The sequence below is a fragment of the Aplysia californica genome, unplaced genomic scaffold (genome assembly GCF_000002075.1).
Source record: "Aplysia californica isolate F4 #8 unplaced genomic scaffold, AplCal3.0 scaffold00078, whole genome shotgun sequence".
Classification (NCBI taxonomy): Eukaryota; Metazoa; Mollusca; class Gastropoda; order Aplysiida; family Aplysiidae; genus Aplysia; species Aplysia californica.
In genome coordinates this window covers 876,213-893,591 of record NW_004797348.1, presented here as the reverse complement: position 1 = coordinate 893,591, position 17,379 = coordinate 876,213, and the positions used below count along the sequence as shown (strand labels likewise).

General features: G+C 39.5%; 1 protein-coding gene across 1 annotated transcript; it reads right to left on the bottom strand.

The window, feature by feature from the left end:
* Window positions 1-1,674: 1,674 nt before the first annotated feature.
* Window positions 1,675-16,846, bottom strand: LOC101856501 (myotrophin). Its single transcript, XM_005094220.3, has 4 exons — window positions 16,671-16,846; window positions 9,237-9,347; window positions 6,335-6,418; window positions 1,675-3,607 (listed from the first exon to the last, which is right to left on the bottom strand). Exons 1-4 carry the CDS (start codon window positions 16,752-16,754, stop codon window positions 3,521-3,523), a joined length of 366 nt encoding a protein of 121 aa, XP_005094277.1. The 5' UTR covers window positions 16,755-16,846; the 3' UTR covers window positions 1,675-3,520.
* Between the last annotated feature and the right edge of the window lie 533 nt (window positions 16,847-17,379).

Here is a 17,379-nt window from a genome sequence, read left to right as displayed (position 1 = left end):
CCCCCCCCCCCACCAGAATCACAGATAGCTTGTACATTTTGCCATTCCCCGACTGACATCTCATTTGTTACTTGTATATTTGGTAAGCCTGAAATATAGATGTGGCGAACAAATTTGTCTATCCCTGATATGTTCGAATAATCCATGTCCAACTTTACATAATATATGTAATAATATATCATTTGTATTGCGCATATCCCCACTCAAAATGAGCGCATTACAATGTATATATTTATTACTCCAGCAGACCGTAGAACAGTCAGAAGCATTAATTCTTGCATTTCTAGTTTTCCTGAGAAACACACGGTGCAAGCAGTCCAATACTGACAAACTGACAAGATGTTTCACTGTCTTTAGCCGGGCAGGGCACCCTTTCCCATTTAGGGGGAGTGAAGAATATACGAGTAAAATGTCTTTCTCAAGGCCACAACATCAGGCCCTTGATGGGGTTCAAACCCACAACTTTTCGATTGTAAAACTAACAGTCATCTACTAAACCACCAACGCCACATAAAGTTATTTAAGACTTTCAGCTGAAAAATTTTCACTTTGAATAGGCATCCCATCCTGAGAAGGATAGTGTCAACAAACAGAGCCAATCATGCACAGTGTTTCTACATGTATTATATAAAACCAGTAGCCTACGAGTTGTGGGGATAAAAAAAACACTGAATACTATCAGGGAATTAAATCCTCTAGTTCTACCTAGAGAATAATACACATTAAAACCTGTTCAGGTGTATACCGGTATTTGACACTCATATAATCTTGTTTCACGTCTTCCCCCACCTTTACTCTAACTACTATTTGTGAGGCGTGCTGACAACATGAGTTCCTTCTCGCAATCCACAAAGGGAGATATTGGCCAAAAAATTAGGGTTAAATTTGTAGACTTTATATTAATGCCCTATTCTTTACCTATAGCCAGTCTATTATTATTTCATACGATACTTATAAATTGTAAAATCTTCACCTATAAAAGCGTGATGTATCTATTTCCTTAAGACTTGAATCCAATAAGTTACTCATTTTTTTAGCACGCTTCATATTTGTATCTTGTAGGTCGCTGACTTTATTACTTTAAAGTCTTAACATTTTTATTTCCATACTTGCCAACTGCCAGCTTTTCAAAACCCAAAAAACAGATTCTACCTTAGTCAAAGGTCAAGATGGCGAACACTGGCCAACTAAGCCTCTCTACAAACCCTTGAACGTTCAATAAATTTAAGCTATTAAGAGTAGACCTGAAGCAAAAGATTGCTCTTATCGACTTACGGGGTTCATTCCCATAACTATTCGCAAATCCAGTTTTCAAAGTTAAAAATGTTTCTTAGAAACGGGCAAGTTCATGGGGAGCAACCCTAGAATTGGAAAGATAGAGAATATGTATTTTCTGATACAAAAACTGACTTTTGTATTCAGGCACTTTAAAAAAACATACTATAAATACATTTAGTCATTTTTTCTTACCAGTTGGAAGCTATATATTTCCAAACAAAACTAAGGGGAGATTACAACACAGAGTGCACATACCATCTGTAGGAGCTTGTTAAACCTACAAAAACAAATCAAACCAAAGACCAGAGCGGATTTCATGACAAGCACAAAAAAATCCACAAATCCAACTTGATAAAGATATCAAAATTAAAAAAAAACAAGTAACATCCAAAGGCCTTGTAATGAATTATTCAAATTTTAATGTGATTGCAAGCTTTAAGAATTATAACTTATTATGAAAATTTGTAAAATGTAGCATTCACCTCTGGTGTTTTAGAGGAACCATAACTGGTACAGAAAACGGAGAGCAAAGTTTATCATATACGCATTAAGACCATACATTTTTGTCACACTGAGACCCAGGTCTTGAGTGTGACTGAGGAACATTGCACACTTATCAAAAGTACAGAAAATACTCATGTTTGTAGTTTAACGATCAATCTCAATTATATATGCAAAGATATGTAGTCCTTTTAAGCGGTCCACACCTCGGCTCCAAAAAATTCATTTCTCCATTTAAATGGTACTCACAATGAAGATGATACCATGACAAATAAGTTCGATGTTGGTCAATAAATTAAACAAATTGAAACTTTTACTTAGAATAAGTTAGAGTGTTCGATCACTTTCAAATATTGAATGTACTTTTAGAAACAAAATTATAAGCGAAAGACAAGACCCACCAAAAAAAAAAAAAATTTGCAAGTTTCATAAGCCTTGATAACACTTTCAAGGCTTTGAAACACTTCACATAATTCTCTTGTCCAATACAACTAACATCTGCAGGGAAGATTTTTTACAGAATGCCCACTTATTTCGTCCTGGAACAAAGGTACGTATGCAAAATAAGAAGATATCTCTAAAAAGCACAACACAGAGGACTGAATAATCAAAGGAAAATGACTCAGAATAGAAGCAAGAAAAATAAATAATAGAAAGCAGAGCGGAACATTATTAACACCATACTCGATGAATAGCATGCAAAAATTACGCGCCATTTGACCCTGACCACAACATACAGTTTAGACAATACACAATAAACGCAGAGACAGGAGACTATAAATAGTTCTTTCCTCGTTAGGACAGAATGCTCTCTTAACCGTAAAAGAAAAGGCTCATTTTCATCCTAAAAAGCACGAGACCTGTCGAAACTGATTTTCAATTAAATATCCTTTGATATGATCAAGGGCCATGCACTGTCTTTGACGTTCATAGCATTTCTTTGAAGTGCATTTCACGTTGAAAAAAGGCAACAATTCAAGGCCCCCCCAAATGTAGCACTCATACCAAAAAAAACAAAAAACCCACAACAAAAAGACCTTTTTGTATTGTTTAACCAAATTTAAGAAAACTGAAAGTGAAACCGTCTTCTCATAAAAACACAAAGAAACCACTACCTTGTTCAAACATATACTGATAGTTTGTTTCAGCTGCCAGCCCTCAAAAGCAAGCTCCAAGAAGACAAAATCTCAACTCAAGCATCAACAAATATCCATAAACAACCTTACTATCACGACCAGTGCAGGAAAAGATTTTCCACTTGTGGCCCCAGCCTTTGAACATTATTTAAAATCATTATATATTCAGCAAACGTTGATATTTTGGTTAATAAATCAATAATAAATGGTCATAATATCTTGGTTCTCTTGAAAAAATCAAGACACATTTAACTCGCTGACTGTCTGTTGTGCAGAAAAGGGGTAGGTCCAGTGTCAGAGAGGTGATTGTTCTTAGATACAGCATGTTGAAAAATATGTGAGTCAACTCAAGTTGTAAGAGTACTGCAAATTTCAATCACATTTCATACAAAGAAACACACACTGTCATTGAAAAGCATCTTTCTGCATTTAAAGCAAATACGTGCACACACCCCTATACATGTGTAGAACAACATGATAATATATAGCACTCCCAAATCAAATTAACAATGCAATTATAGTACAACAGAGTTGACTATCATTTTCTCCTAAAACCAAAATCCTGGCCTGAAAGAAACAAGTCTACAATATAATGTAGAGCAATTCTATTTCAAAAGAGCTTTGATGTCATCCTTCTCTGCACAGTCTATGTAGGTGGCACCATCTGGGGACCGGCCAGTCTTGTCAGCACCCTGGGGGAGTGAGAGAGAGTTTTAGTTTAAGTTAGAGTTTAACGACACTTGCAACACATTAAGGTCATATAAGTACCAAAGAATTAGATAGATGCGTAACAAGTGAGTAACAAACACGAAAAAAGAAGAAGGAGAGATAAGAACGATAGATGGTTGATAGGAAAGACACAGCAAACCACAACAGAGCACCAGCTAACCACCCACAGGAGTGAGAAAGAGGGAATGGATGGAATGCTCAAAGTAACACACTCTACCATATCAGGGTCTTGTGTAGCTTCACATCTCTACTAACTCCTCTAACGCTTGCAACAGTAAAGAAAATTCAAAAGCTGCTTAATGTAGTTCAGTCACTAGAGTGAGCAGTGAGATAGTCAGGCTCTTACACACAGAAGACACGAATTGAATTCAATTCCTGTCAGGAGAAGTTTAGTATCAAGTACATGCACCTCTATCTGCTTTCTGCACCAGAAGACCTTTATGTAAGACTATGTCATCATCAACAATCCTTAGAAACAGAAGAATGTCCAGGTCCCAAAATAAATGGAGAAAATATTAATAACATCAGGTATGCAGACCTGCCACTCTATGAAACCTCAAAATCAGGATCTCAAGGAGAAAAAATCGGGATTTGGTGAAAAAAATCGGGATCAACAGCAAATCACCAAAGTGACTGCCAAAGCTGACTTAAAATTTTTCCAGGGGTGTCCATAAATTCCTTGGCCTATATGCCCTCTGTGTGTCTTTTTTTTTTGCGCGCGCGCGTTTGTGTGTGTGTGTGTGTGTGTGTGTGTGTGTGTGTGTGTGTGCGCGTGAGTAATCATTATTTTTTGTAAATTCTGAAGCATCGCGTCAAGAACTCCTAGTCCAAGTGTCTATAACACCCCCCCCCCCCCCCACCTTTACCAATAAGTCCCGAAATACCTGAACTTAAGTTGACCCCGTCAACGGACGGTCCCCGACACGCAGAACTCACACGGCGATGATATGTCACGTGACGCGACTGTGCGATTCAAACAATACTAACGGGTCCGACCGACTAACTGGTTCTGGTTACTGCACGTTCACACAAAACACTCGGATGAGCGACAGTCGTTCTACTTCAAGGATAACGACGGCGGCCGACCGACCAAATGTACCAACAAATCTCTTATCCCTCATGTGTTCAGACTAAAGCAACGACATCGGCCGTATGTTAGTCTTGTCAGCGCAGTTACATGTAGTTGTGTAAGGGTTAGAAAGACAGTCGCTCGTCCGAGTGTTTGGTGTGAACGCGCAGTTACCAGACCTCGGACAAGGCTTGTTTAGAAAAGTAACAGCGGAACTATGAATATAATCGATTATTAAATAAGGTCCCAAATAGAAACAGTTACCAGGCTATCATCGGAGAATTCTGAGTGCGGGAAAAGATCACACACAACTTGGGGAGAGTCAACTACTAAATGCGGCATCGATATTTCGGGAAATAGTGCTCCGAGTTCCTACTGACAAAAAGTTCGACGGGTGCTTCCCGCGATAAAGGAGAAGGCAGAGGAAGTTTTAAGAAAAATCCGACACAACAGCAGACTGGGACAAAAAATCGGGATACACGCGATCGAAATCGGGAAAATCGGGAGGATTGAGATTTGGGGCAAAAAATCGGGATATCCCGACTAAATCGGGATGAGTGGCAGGTCTGGGTATGCAAATGACACAGTTTTAATAGCAGGCTCAGAAAAGGACCTTCAATTGCTTCTAGATACTGTTGTAACAGAAAGTGAATGTAAAGGATTAGTGTTGAATGAAAAGAAAACAGAATGCATGGTAATATTTTAAAAAGCAGCAAATCCTAGTTGTAATCTCATTAGCAAAGGTGAAAAGATCAAACAAGTCCAACAGTTTCGCTCGTTCCAAGTGAGCTTCATCTCTCTCATGTCCCTTTCCACACATCTCCTCCATGTTTCCCGTGGCCTACCCTGCCTCGAGCTCCCTGTGGGTTTCACTGCAGCGACTGTCTAGTGATGTTTCCGCTGGGCTTTCTGAAGGTGTGTCCCATCCATTGCCACTTTCTTAGTCTTATTTCTACTTCTGTATCCTTTTGTCCTCTCCTTTTCCACAGCTCTTCATTTCTTATTCTATCTTGCCACTTATTCTTAGGACACTCCTCATACATTTGTTCTGTCTTTGTTGTCTTCCAAGTTTCGCAGCCATAGAGGAGCACAGACTTGAATTTGGAATGAAAGAGTCGAATCTTAGCGCGCAGTGAGACGTTGCTTGCTTTCCAGACATTTGATGATTGATTGAATACTGACCTTGCCTTGGCGATTCTTGCTTTTACATCTGCCTCAGTTCCACCTTTACCATCGATAACACTTCCAAGGTAGGTAAAGGAATCCACTTCTTCCAGGGGAGTGTCTTCCACTGTCACAGCAGGGCTTGAAACTTTTCCTAGCTTTACTACTTTTGACTTGCCGTGATGTATATGTAGGCCAACACTCCTTGACAGGTTGTTGAGCTCCTAGGTCTTTTCTTGCATCTGATGTTTATGTGTGAGAGAGCAGCAAAAGGTCATCCGGGGAGTCCAAGTCGTCCAGCTGCTGCCAAGGGATCCACTGTATTCCATTGTGTTTGCGTCATCCCTATATTCCTCAATCCAGAAGCCCTTGAGTTCTCCATGTTTTACATTTAGCCATAGAAGAATACTAGCCTTTTCTTGAAAAAAATGTCACACATTCAGAATGAAAAACTCACCTTTTCTAGCAACAATTTCACACAATCGGTGTGTCCTTCAAAAATGGCAGACAGAAGAGGAGTGATGCCATATTTATCTGGAGCCTGCAACACAGTGGACACAAAGTAAAGCAGATAAGAACAAAACGAAATGAACAATAACAAAATATACTATTCTCTTTAACCAACTGATTAGATTCTAAGAGTAAGACAGACTCTATTTTTTAAATTCTTAAGTAAAGTTAACCCTGTTCTATCTGTAGGCCATTCTCTCTCAAGAGGCAGGGGACAGGTAACCAACAGGACAGGACCTAGAAGGGCTTTCATTTGATCAGTCAAAATATTTTCTTTTTAAAATTTTACAGAAACTCTCTTAACTCTTTCACTCTAAGTGAACAATAGAATTTTTTCACAAATTTGTCCAGACCGAACAGGACATGCCCTTGTCCAATGATGATGCATTAAGTTTCTTTGAGAAATAATTCTTATGTACGACAATCTAGTTGTTATTGTTTAGCGTAAAGTGAAAAATATTGTCTTCTATGTCCATATATTTTCCTTGGATTTCTTCAGGACAAGTTCTGAAAAGTTAGGCAATTTCACCGTAAGTCCATTTAACTTACAAGGGCAATAATTACATCAAAATGTATTTGTTTGTTTAAGTTGAGATTTTACGGCGCTCGCAACAGCATACAGTCATATGAGCGCCAAGGGGTGGATGTCAACAGAGAAGTCCTTACAGGGAATCAGACTTACTCTGCTCACCTCTCTAGCTTCAACAGCACAAAGTCTGCTTCGACTATCAAGGCACCCCGGGAATAGCGGGTCACATGACTGTGACAAACATACAAAAGAAGTAGAGGTAAAAATGACGATAGTAAGGATTAGGAAAGAAAAAGCAGCAGTCCCCTGTTGCAGTTCAAGCACAGTTATGAGCATGACATTGACGAATCAGCCCATAATAATTCTACTGTGCATAAGAACTCGAGATGTTCATGTCCTCCCCCCCCGTCCCCCTTGGGAATGGCCTAATGACACTTCAATCAGTAGAACCGCCCCAGGAGGTATCAAAATGTAAAAAAATAATTTTGCTATTAGAGTTTGACCATATATTCTGTATATCAGACTTGAAACAACATTTTGAACTGTCATTCAACATGAGTGTTTCTCAAGAACGCTGAGGAACTGAAGCTGGTGACTATCATTGACACTCCAAAAACCAAAAGAAAACACAGAATTTTAAACTTTAGCGGTGACGAGAAAAAAAAAAGAGGCAAATCTGATCTGGATCTATGTGGGGTGCTTTACATCATCAGCACCCTGTACACGAGGCTCATAACACCAATGGAAATCTGAGCTCTCATTGGTGAAATTTGGAGAGAAGAACAGCAAAGACAGGGAGTAAATAATAACAGTGAGCAAAGAAATGGTGAAGACAAAAGCAACAAAGTAGTTTGCTTTTTACAAGGACACTGAGACAGAAACTAGAGAATTGACCATGCCATGGTTTGGACAAACCACCCTAATCCAGCTGAAACAAGAAGCATGGTTCTTTCCGGTGTGTTTAAAATAGGCACTTCAGTGAACGCACTCACTGCAGCGCAATTCAATTTCGGAAAGTCCCATTGAGTTCAAGTTTTGTTCTGGACATGACTCTCATCACGATGGTGGGTTCAAACTGTCCATATTTTTGTTTAACTTAGGGAACCAACAACCAGGTCAGATATATGTCTTTAAAGACCTTTGGATAGCCTTCAAAAAGTGTTTTTTTCAGGTTGATGGGCCACTTCTGAGTCTCGAGCTATTTTAGGTTGAAAAATAGGCAATTTATAACCATCGATTCTTCGAAATCTACAAACCATATTTTTTAAAAACTACCCTTTTTGATAAACTATTTTTTGTTGTACCAGAAAATGTTTAAATGATTATCTTAGAAGTCTTACCTTGGCTAGGGTATTTCTACCTTTTTATCAATCAAATCCGCGAAAACCTAGCAGAACCTTTCCACCATGACAAGAGTGCCGAGCCGTGACATAACGCATTTCTCACCTAGCGCCTTCAGCCCCCTCTGTTCATTATTTGAAATGTACAAGACAAGGAAATACATCGCCAAGAGATCTTTAAACTTCAGTTTGAAAGGTTAATCAATTTTGGTATGTTCTATGATCACTGACCTTAAATTGTACCCAGTTTCATTGGGTTTTATCAAGAAAAAGAGACTATTTAGAGCCAAGCATTTCCTTTTCCCTGAACCCCCCCAACCTTCCATTTTTTCCTAGCCCAAAGCCTTTCATTGTGTAGTAAGAAGAGTCCGGGCTTATGTTGTCAAAAAAGTCAAAATTAAATTGAGGCAGCTACTAAAATATCTGACGCAATTATTTTCTTGATTGTTTCTTAGGTCTATATTTAGTACTGCATCCAGATTTTCTTTCTTTTCCCTCGCATGAACTGGAATGAAAAATGTTTGGAACTGGGAACTGATGTGGGACACGTAGTATGCTCACCCCCCCCCCCCCCCCCCCCCCCCTCTCTCTCTCTCTTCATTTCCATGTATTTCCACTCCCTGTCTCTTTTCATAACTGTAAGTCTCTTTTCTTCTCCATCCCACTTACAGTACCTGCTCTACATTTTCAAATACATTCTTTCTACATGTCCTTCTTGACATCTTATTTCTCTTGTTTCCACCACCAACATTCTTCCAAGATTCACTGTATTAGTAGCATCAGCCTGTTACTCTTTTCCACTGATGAAACAAGATGTCCCACACAGCCAAGGTTAGCCATGACAATCAGGGTCAAAGCTGCCTTTCTCCTAAGGCAGAAAAACATTTATAAGATTTTACAGCATTTACATGTAAGGGGGTGTGGAGAACGGTGTAAAGGAAAAGGAAACTTGTCACATGTAATTTTCCAAAGTTACTTACATTGACCAATGCTCCTTTTGAAATTAGGTAGTTGATGACTTCTGTCTGACCATAATCTGCAGCATAATGAAGTGGAAGGCGTCCTGTGATTGCTTTATTTACATTAACACCCTGGAGGAAAAATCATATTTTCGTCAATATAACAACTTAAACATATAATTCGCCTTAGAAAAACTAGCACCTGAAGAATGTGAGCCATAGACACATGCTGCTATTTTTAATCCCCCCCCCAGAAAAGCAAAAAACAACTGTAACGTACATTTGAGAAGACTGAGGTTCACTTTAAAAGCTACTGCGTTCAATAATTAAATGGTAGTTGCTTGGACTTTCGCCAGTGGCTTCACATGGACATTCCTGAGAGTTGAAGGGTATTGCAGGGCTTATTAACAATGCCAATATCACATTCTTAAGTCAAAAAGCCCACACCTCCCCCCCCCCCCTCGGAAAATAATGATAATTGTTTAATTTTGCCTAACATGACAGTTTCTTGGGTCTCATTAACTTAACGAGAGCCCAATTTCACCACTTCCCTAGGACACACATACTGTGATTGTTAAAGCTGTTATGCCATACATTTTACATTGCAAAGGAGAACATGAAATGAAACATAACTGCACAACACCAGACATGCACTAAATTTAGGGCTGCCCACCCACCAGCATATGTTTAAAAAACAGCAAATAAAAAATTAGTACTCTGGCTTAAAAATTCCTGATATGCATATGGCCATGGATCGTCTTCTTCTCTTAGATGTCAAAGACAGGAGTCGTAGCTAAGCATGTATAAAAGTATCAAAAACAAAGGCATGAAGAAAAAAGCGGTCTTGACGGGCTCGTCATCGATCGAATTAAGAAAAAAAAGGGCATAAAAAGGGGGCTATTAATTAAGTTTCAAACAATTTTTTTTTAAAAATACATCTTTCACTGGTCTTGGCTGTCACACACAGCACAAAAAGACAGGAATTTGCTAACACCGTGTCAACCTAATGTTTGCCTTACTCCTAGATTCGGCACTAACAAAGTCCAATGTTTTTTAAAGGCCAATGTGACACTGAGAGACAACAAAGGCTCAAGGTAATGAGGAGGCTAAAGTTAGACATCTACACGTGACATAGTGACGTATACTGTCTGGTAGCTTTTCTCCCTTTAACACACCAGGAAGGTAGGCAGTGAGTTGGGATAGTTGAAATTTTTAAATTCGAAATCAACAATCATATTTTCGTAAAATTGAATAAAAATCGTGACAATTCCACCAAATTTGTAATGACCCGCAACCCTGCAAATCAGAAGCACAAACTTCAAAGACAACACAGTACAGATATTGTGTATTATTGTACGTTCACTCTATATTGTTTTTGTTCACTTTTATCAGTTTGACATATATTTCAACTTTACATATATTCGTCACAAAGTGGTATCGGTAGCCTAGAGGTACCCATAAAAGGTCAGTACAATTTTTTAAAATAATAATAATGATAATGTCTTAAGCATTGTTTCGTGGGGGAAAAAAAGAAAAAAAGTAGGAGAAAAAGTTTAATCCTCTTCATGATAATATCCATTTGTGAATAAGTGGCACAAAACATTTCCAATAACACATGCACTGAATCATCACATTGTGACAACACTGACTTTCATTTGTAAACAATTTTTATCTACACTCAGTCTTGCTCTCAACGGATAACGATAGTTTGTTTTCCTCCACTGGAGGCCATTGCAAGGAGCCAAACTTCAACAATACTAGATCCAGCCTAAAAAAAAAGACGCACTAAAAAGCAAATATCCCGCTTTCAGTCAAAATGACTATAAGAACCTAAACACATATCTACGAGTATTTTCTTTCTACTCATGTGACTATAAATTAAGGCACAGCTATCCTTTTACTCAACTTAAGCTTTGTTAAACAGACAAATATGGGCTTTGCAAGAATACTCATCATTCGTACACAAGCAGAAACTAGCCATGTGAGCAATTTAACTCAACTGCTGATCATGCCCTCCGAAGTAATAAGGGATAAGAACACCAACAGAGCCAGCCACTTTGCACCCAACCTGTCGGTAGGCGTTTACCTGCTTTCCGGGAAGGAAGCATCAGTGGTGGCTATTTTGTGATCTTTACTGTGGATTATGTTTTGTCTTTGTGTTCCCTGCCTCTCTTTTCCGAGGCTGAAACAGTTATGTAACTTAAAAAATGTTTTCTTTCATAAATTACTTGTATGTTATATTGCATCATACACTCGTAACTCTTTGACATTATTACCACAGCACATCACCACCACTTACAGTCTCCGTTCTCCTTTAATCGGCTCTTTTAGCAATAATATCGCCTTAATATGCACAATTTTTGCCCTCAGGGCTATTTGTCACCAGTACTGTATGAATACACTATTCACTGGTTTTGATACCAAGCACAAATCATGGCGGAAAACTGAAGACATTTTGTGTGTGCACATGATCCCTGTTTGGATAAGGATGAGATTCTGGCGGAGACTGAGACTGTTATAGAGAGCCCTCCACAAGTCAAGGCAGTGAACAAAAACATAAGAAGAAGTTTCCTACTTCTGCTTAGTCAGACAACCATTATAATTCTCTCAGTAGCGCTATGAATTAATTCATTCAGCCTACTGTACTCAAGAAAGAAACAACTTAAAACTAATTCAAGTGAGAGGGCCTTCAAAACAACTTTTTAACATTTTCTCAAGGATTTTGAGTAAATCACATTGTAAAATCGAAGTGGCCAGCATAAGTACGGCTAGCCTGACAGTCCAGCCGTACTTAGATCTAGGTTAGGCCCTATTGACCGAAACCCGTTGAGTACACAGATCTCATTAGATCTCTAGTACAGTAATTATTCAGGTTTAAAATACATGCATGTCAGTAAGGCACCTTTTGGCTTCGTCTGAAATACACTTTATGTATTGCACACAAAAATCGTATTAACAATTCAGCCATCGTTATGAAGTACGGCTAGCCTAGCCATCTAACAGTACGGCTAGCCTGCCAGTCTAGCCGCCGTACTCATTTTAGGCCCTAGAAACCTGTTGAGTACACAGGCCTTTTGGTTTCGTCTCAAATACAAATACTTTACGTATTGCAAACAAAAAATTTACTTACAATTCAGTAAGCTTATTTTTTAGCTGCTTGTCAGTCTAACCATCATTATAAAGTACGGCTAGCCCAGCCGTCTAGCCGTCATTAAGTATGGCTAGCCTGCCAGTCTAGCAAGTAAGGCTAGCCTAGCAGTCTTGCCGTGATTAAGTATGGCAAGCTTCTTCCTTGTAAAATCGACTTTCAGAATCTTCAGTCTACAAAATATGTACCTTCCTGGGAGTGTCAATTTATTTTTAAATGTAATAACACCGCTGATCTTTGAGTATGAGCTTGAACGTTCATAAATTGTTATATTAATAGGAGTGTATACAGACCCGGTAACCGGGAACAAAATCACGAAGTATACAGACATGGTAGGGGAAATCTTTTGTGCTTTCGGAAAGTTTCAGCGCCCTCTTGGCTCAGGGTAGACCTAGGTTCTTTTAGATCAATGGCCTAGGTCTAGACAGACAGACATAAATAATTGATCTAGTAACGAGGCCTAGATCTAAATGAAGATAGCGGGTGTATTTTAGAAAACAATCATTTTTACTCCATTTTGGAGTTGGAGGAAGCACAATTTGAAGAAAAGAACAATGTCATTATTTCAATCGAGCAGTCACCCTCTCTATTTCTCTGTCTCTCTCTCCTCTTTTTCTGCCAGCCTCTCTACCCTCTTTTTCTGCCTACCTCTTTCTTTCTCTCTCTCTCCTCTGTGTATCTCTTCTCTGTGTATCTCTCGCCTTCTCTTTCTCTTTGTTTGTCTCTGTCTTTCTTTCTCCCCACCTACTTTCCCACTCTATCTTTCTCTCGTTCCCTCCTGTCAACTGCGGCATGTGATACATTTTGCTGGCACTTCCCCCTGTTCTCTCTCTCTCTCTCTCTCTCTCACTCTATCAATCTATCTATCTCACACATACACACACTACCGGGTCTGGGCACTGAAACATTCCGAAATCACTAAAGATTTCCCCTACCAGGTCTGTATACTTCGTGACTTTGTTACCAGTTACCGGGTTTGTACACACTTCGTATATTAATTGAATATGGTAACCATGCAAAAATGATTTGTTTAAAAACCCACTACCACCTTGTCTACCCTTACTTAGTAAAGTCTTTACACAAACACACACACAATCATATACACAGAGGAAGTGGCTATTCTCACCCGGGGTGAGAATAGAAATACGATCGACCTCTCACCCCGGGTGAGACTTGCCACCGTAGGCTATTCTCACCCGGTGTGAAACAAGACCTGTTTTTCCTAATTTCGGAATACTTTCTATCGATGTGGATGATCAAATGGATAAAAGCAAAGAAAAGATTACGTTATAGCACAAAAGTAAGCTAATTTTATCGACTACAAAGATGCTATGGCTATTTAACTTTTTTAATCGAGCCGAACTACGCGGGTCGCCATTTTGTTTTGCCCGGAATTTCTCGCGCTACTCCTCTCTCTCTCTCTCTTCACTGCCCACAGACAAAATTGTACGCTTTTAGCAGGCTAACAGTAGTAATGGAACGTTTGTTCACGGCACAGAATTCTACAATTTTTCTGTTATCACAGTGCAGAATTCTTGGTTTAGGTGAACGCAAAATTGGTTGGCCTAGATCTAGGCTATAACAGTGAACGCGCACCGGGTGAGAATAGCCAAAAGACTCGCCTGCACTATTCTCACCGAGGTGGCCATACACAGAGCAAGTGAAACACACACACACACACACATGAGGACACACACACACCCACGCACATACCTGTACACACACTCACACACACATTTTGATTTTACTTTTACTTAGTAATAGTAGTCTAGATCTAGAGCCTATGTACGGCATACCGTCACGTATGTCAGACCGTCAGTTGGCACGCATTTGGCCTAAAATTGGACAACCAGAAATGCTGTCTGCTAAACAATTCCGTTCAATATTGTTTTGTTTTCAAGTTCAACAATTTTGAGCAGAATCAGACACCTGTGTGAGCAGAAATAATCCATTTCATCTCCAAAGGTAAGAACCGCGTTCAGCCATTACGGCTTGCAGATGCGCAATGCGTCTTGGGAAATAAGCTATTGGTTCTATAATCGTACCCGCAGGATTCGTTTCGCATTTTTATTCAGTTTATAAGGTGTCTAGTTACCGCCACAAACCATTCGCTGCTCTTTGTTGTAACAATTGGCGCCCGTAGGGGGGTGGCGGTATGGGGTACAATTTTTTGGTGGATGCACCCCATACCGTCACAATATTTTTTGCATGGTGCGTGACTTGAAAAATAGTTATTTCTTGACGGACTATAGATGGCATCTTAGTACTTTAGATTTTTCAGTTTCTATGATTTGATATAGATCTAGATAGATCTATTTAGACAATTCATTAGAAAATGAGCGACTTTAGATTTTTCTTTTTTAATGTTTAAAACAAATTTATATGAAGGAAACTCTATCCCGTTGTATGTAATGATGATGATGATGTTCCTCTGTCCAATGTATACACATGTTGTGATGATGTTCTTCCAGCCACTGTTTCCACATGTTGTGATATTGTACCTGCTCCTACTGCTTCTGTTTCAGAAGAACTTGCTGGCCCTCCCCCAACTGCCCTTGTCTCTAGTTGTGAGTGATCCCTTGATGCCCTAGACTTTTCGACAACAGGTCTGGAATTCTCGGGGATCAAATGTACCTCCGAGGACTTCCTGGATCCTGCAGCAGAGTTTCAGCTACCTTTGGTTTCAACACCAGCTCGGGATCCTATGGATAACCAGGACCAAAGGTCCTGCCTGAGCAGGCATTGAGACCATTGGAAGATGAAACTCTGGTGACACCCCAAGCCCCCCCAAAAACTGCCCCAGGACAACACTTTTGCTTTGTCCTTGACAAGCTAATTGATCACGCCATTGCCACTGGATGGATGGCATCAGACAAGCATTGGGTCCGCCGTTGCCATTGGCACAAAATCGAACCTATAGAGAACGAGGGGGCATACAGAAAGTACCTTGATTTGTAAAATCAACTTATTCCTGCCCCCTCGTTCGTCAACCTGCCCATACCAGCAAGCTGGAACTCTAAGGTTTCAACACAGAGAAGCGGGCTCAGGCCCCTAAGTATGTCTTACGGGCAAAGTACGAAGAAATTGGAAGAAGAGAAGAAAAAGGAAGAAGGAAGAAGTGGAAAAGAGGAAGAGAGAAAGGGAGAGAAAAGGGTGGAGAAGGAAGAAGAGAAAAGAGGAGAAAAGTTAACGAAGTTGGAGAAGCAGAGAGCAGCTTAGGGAAGAAGAAGAAGAAACAACAGGGAAATGAAGTGGGTGTAAGGGAAGGAAGGGGAAAGTACAGGCAAAGATGATGAAGCAAAAGAGAAGAAAAGGAGAGAGTGAGGAGGGGGAAGAGGATGAAAAGGAGGTGGGATTGGTTTACGACGATGACCGCTCCGCAGTTTGTTGTGATACATGTGGAAGAGTAAAATGAAGCATTCATGTACTTGTGTGTGAGTAAAAGATGCTCAAAAGTGAGTTTGTTGTGATATGTGAGGAAGAGTAAAATGAAACATTCATGCACCTATGTGTGAGTAAGATGTATGTGAGTCTGTTCTGGTGGTTGTTCTTATAAGTATGTCAATAAACATTAGTTCTGTCTTAGGCCCGCTGAACAAAAGGAGTTCGTCTTTGCTTCTTTCCTCTTTTCAAACGCCTAGTTGTGCTTCAATTTGAGTGTGCTGGTATGGGGTGTAGTGGGTGACGGTATGGGGTACATGCCGTGACAGAAACCCAGACACGTGACGGTATGGAGTACATGTCATGGCATGCGCCAAGTCTCGGTTAGAGGTCTTCTTTACTATCTGACTAAAAACTTCACCCCACACCTACAGGAAAGGCTAGCCTATCAACGAAACGAAATTTTGGGTCAATGTTTTGGAAAGAGCCGAAGTTATGGTAATACAAAAGTTCACTTCCGGAAATAGCCATCACAAAACACTAAGGCACTAAGGTGACGGTATGCCGTGCAGGGGCTCTAGGCACTTTGTGATTGACTTTAAGTTGATGACCATTGATGATTGATGTGCAGCAATTCTGATCTAAAGACCCTGAACAGGCACACCCTGCACTCATTCCAGTCAGGTCCCTTTACCAAGTTATGACAAGGACAGATAACGAGTTTGATATCAAAGAAGGGAACAGTCCAACGCTCTTAGGATGAAACGAATTTGCTGACCTCTGCCTCGGAAAGTGAAAGGGTGTTGCTGTGCTGTGCACTGCTGTTACTGTTACGTTCCGTTAGGACGAGAGGAGCAGGATGTGTGAAGAAATTAGAAATCGTAAGGTTTGCACTCCCGTTCTGAAGAAAACAAAGGCAAACTCACCTCTTTTTCAACAGCACTTTGAATGCCAGAAAGTTCACCATTTTTCACTTTCCAGACCAAAGCTTGGTCTTTATCTTCTGACATCTCGAAGCTGGGATGAGTAAGCTGACAAGTTTCTTCTGAATCTAACTATTGTTGAGAACTAAAACCGGGTGGAATGAACCCGGAAGTTAAATTCTTCAGAATCAATAAAGCTACAACAAATCTGTTTGTTTCTAATATTTATTCAAAGGCCACTATATTAGTTCGTGAAATTGGAATTTAAACCGAATTTTTATAGTAACCTCTTTGAAGAGTCGTTTTTATTGATAAAATAATATTTGATAACCTTGATAATCGAATGCTTGAAATGCTAATTTGGCTGCAAAATTGCTTGCTGAATTGACTTTACATTTTTAATTTTAGCAACCCGGAAGTGATACCAATGACGGTCATGAAACAAATAGTTTACTTTGTTTTTTCTTTTTCTTGTGTTTAGAAACAATATGTTATTGTTTCTGGAAACATCTATGTCCTCAGTGATAATTATTAAACAGAATATAGAATAACTAGTATATTAAATTTCAATCTAAAACAACAAAATATAATATTTAATATTTCCAATAATTCGGCAGTAAATTTCTAAATTATAGAGACGGCTGTGTCCAAGATGGCGTTTTGGATATTGTCTGCAACACTTTTCATGCATTTCAAAGTGATGCGCTCTTAG

What these genes read in the sequence shown, in the direction of transcription:
- LOC101856501 (XM_005094220.3), bottom strand. Translation starts at nt 16,754, where the DNA reads ATGTCAGAAGATAAAGACCAAGCTTTGGTCTGGAAAGTGAAAAATGGT. An exon ending in AAAGTGCTGTTGAAAAAGAG is followed by an intron (nt 9,348 to 16,670) that starts GTGAGTTTGCCT and finishes TTTTTCCTCCAG; the next exon opens with GGTGTTAATGTAAATAAAGC. An exon ending in TGAAATTGTTGCTAGAAAAG is followed by an intron (nt 3,608 to 6,334) that starts GTGAGTTTTTCA and finishes TCACTCCCCCAG; the next exon opens with GGTGCTGACAAGACTGGCCG.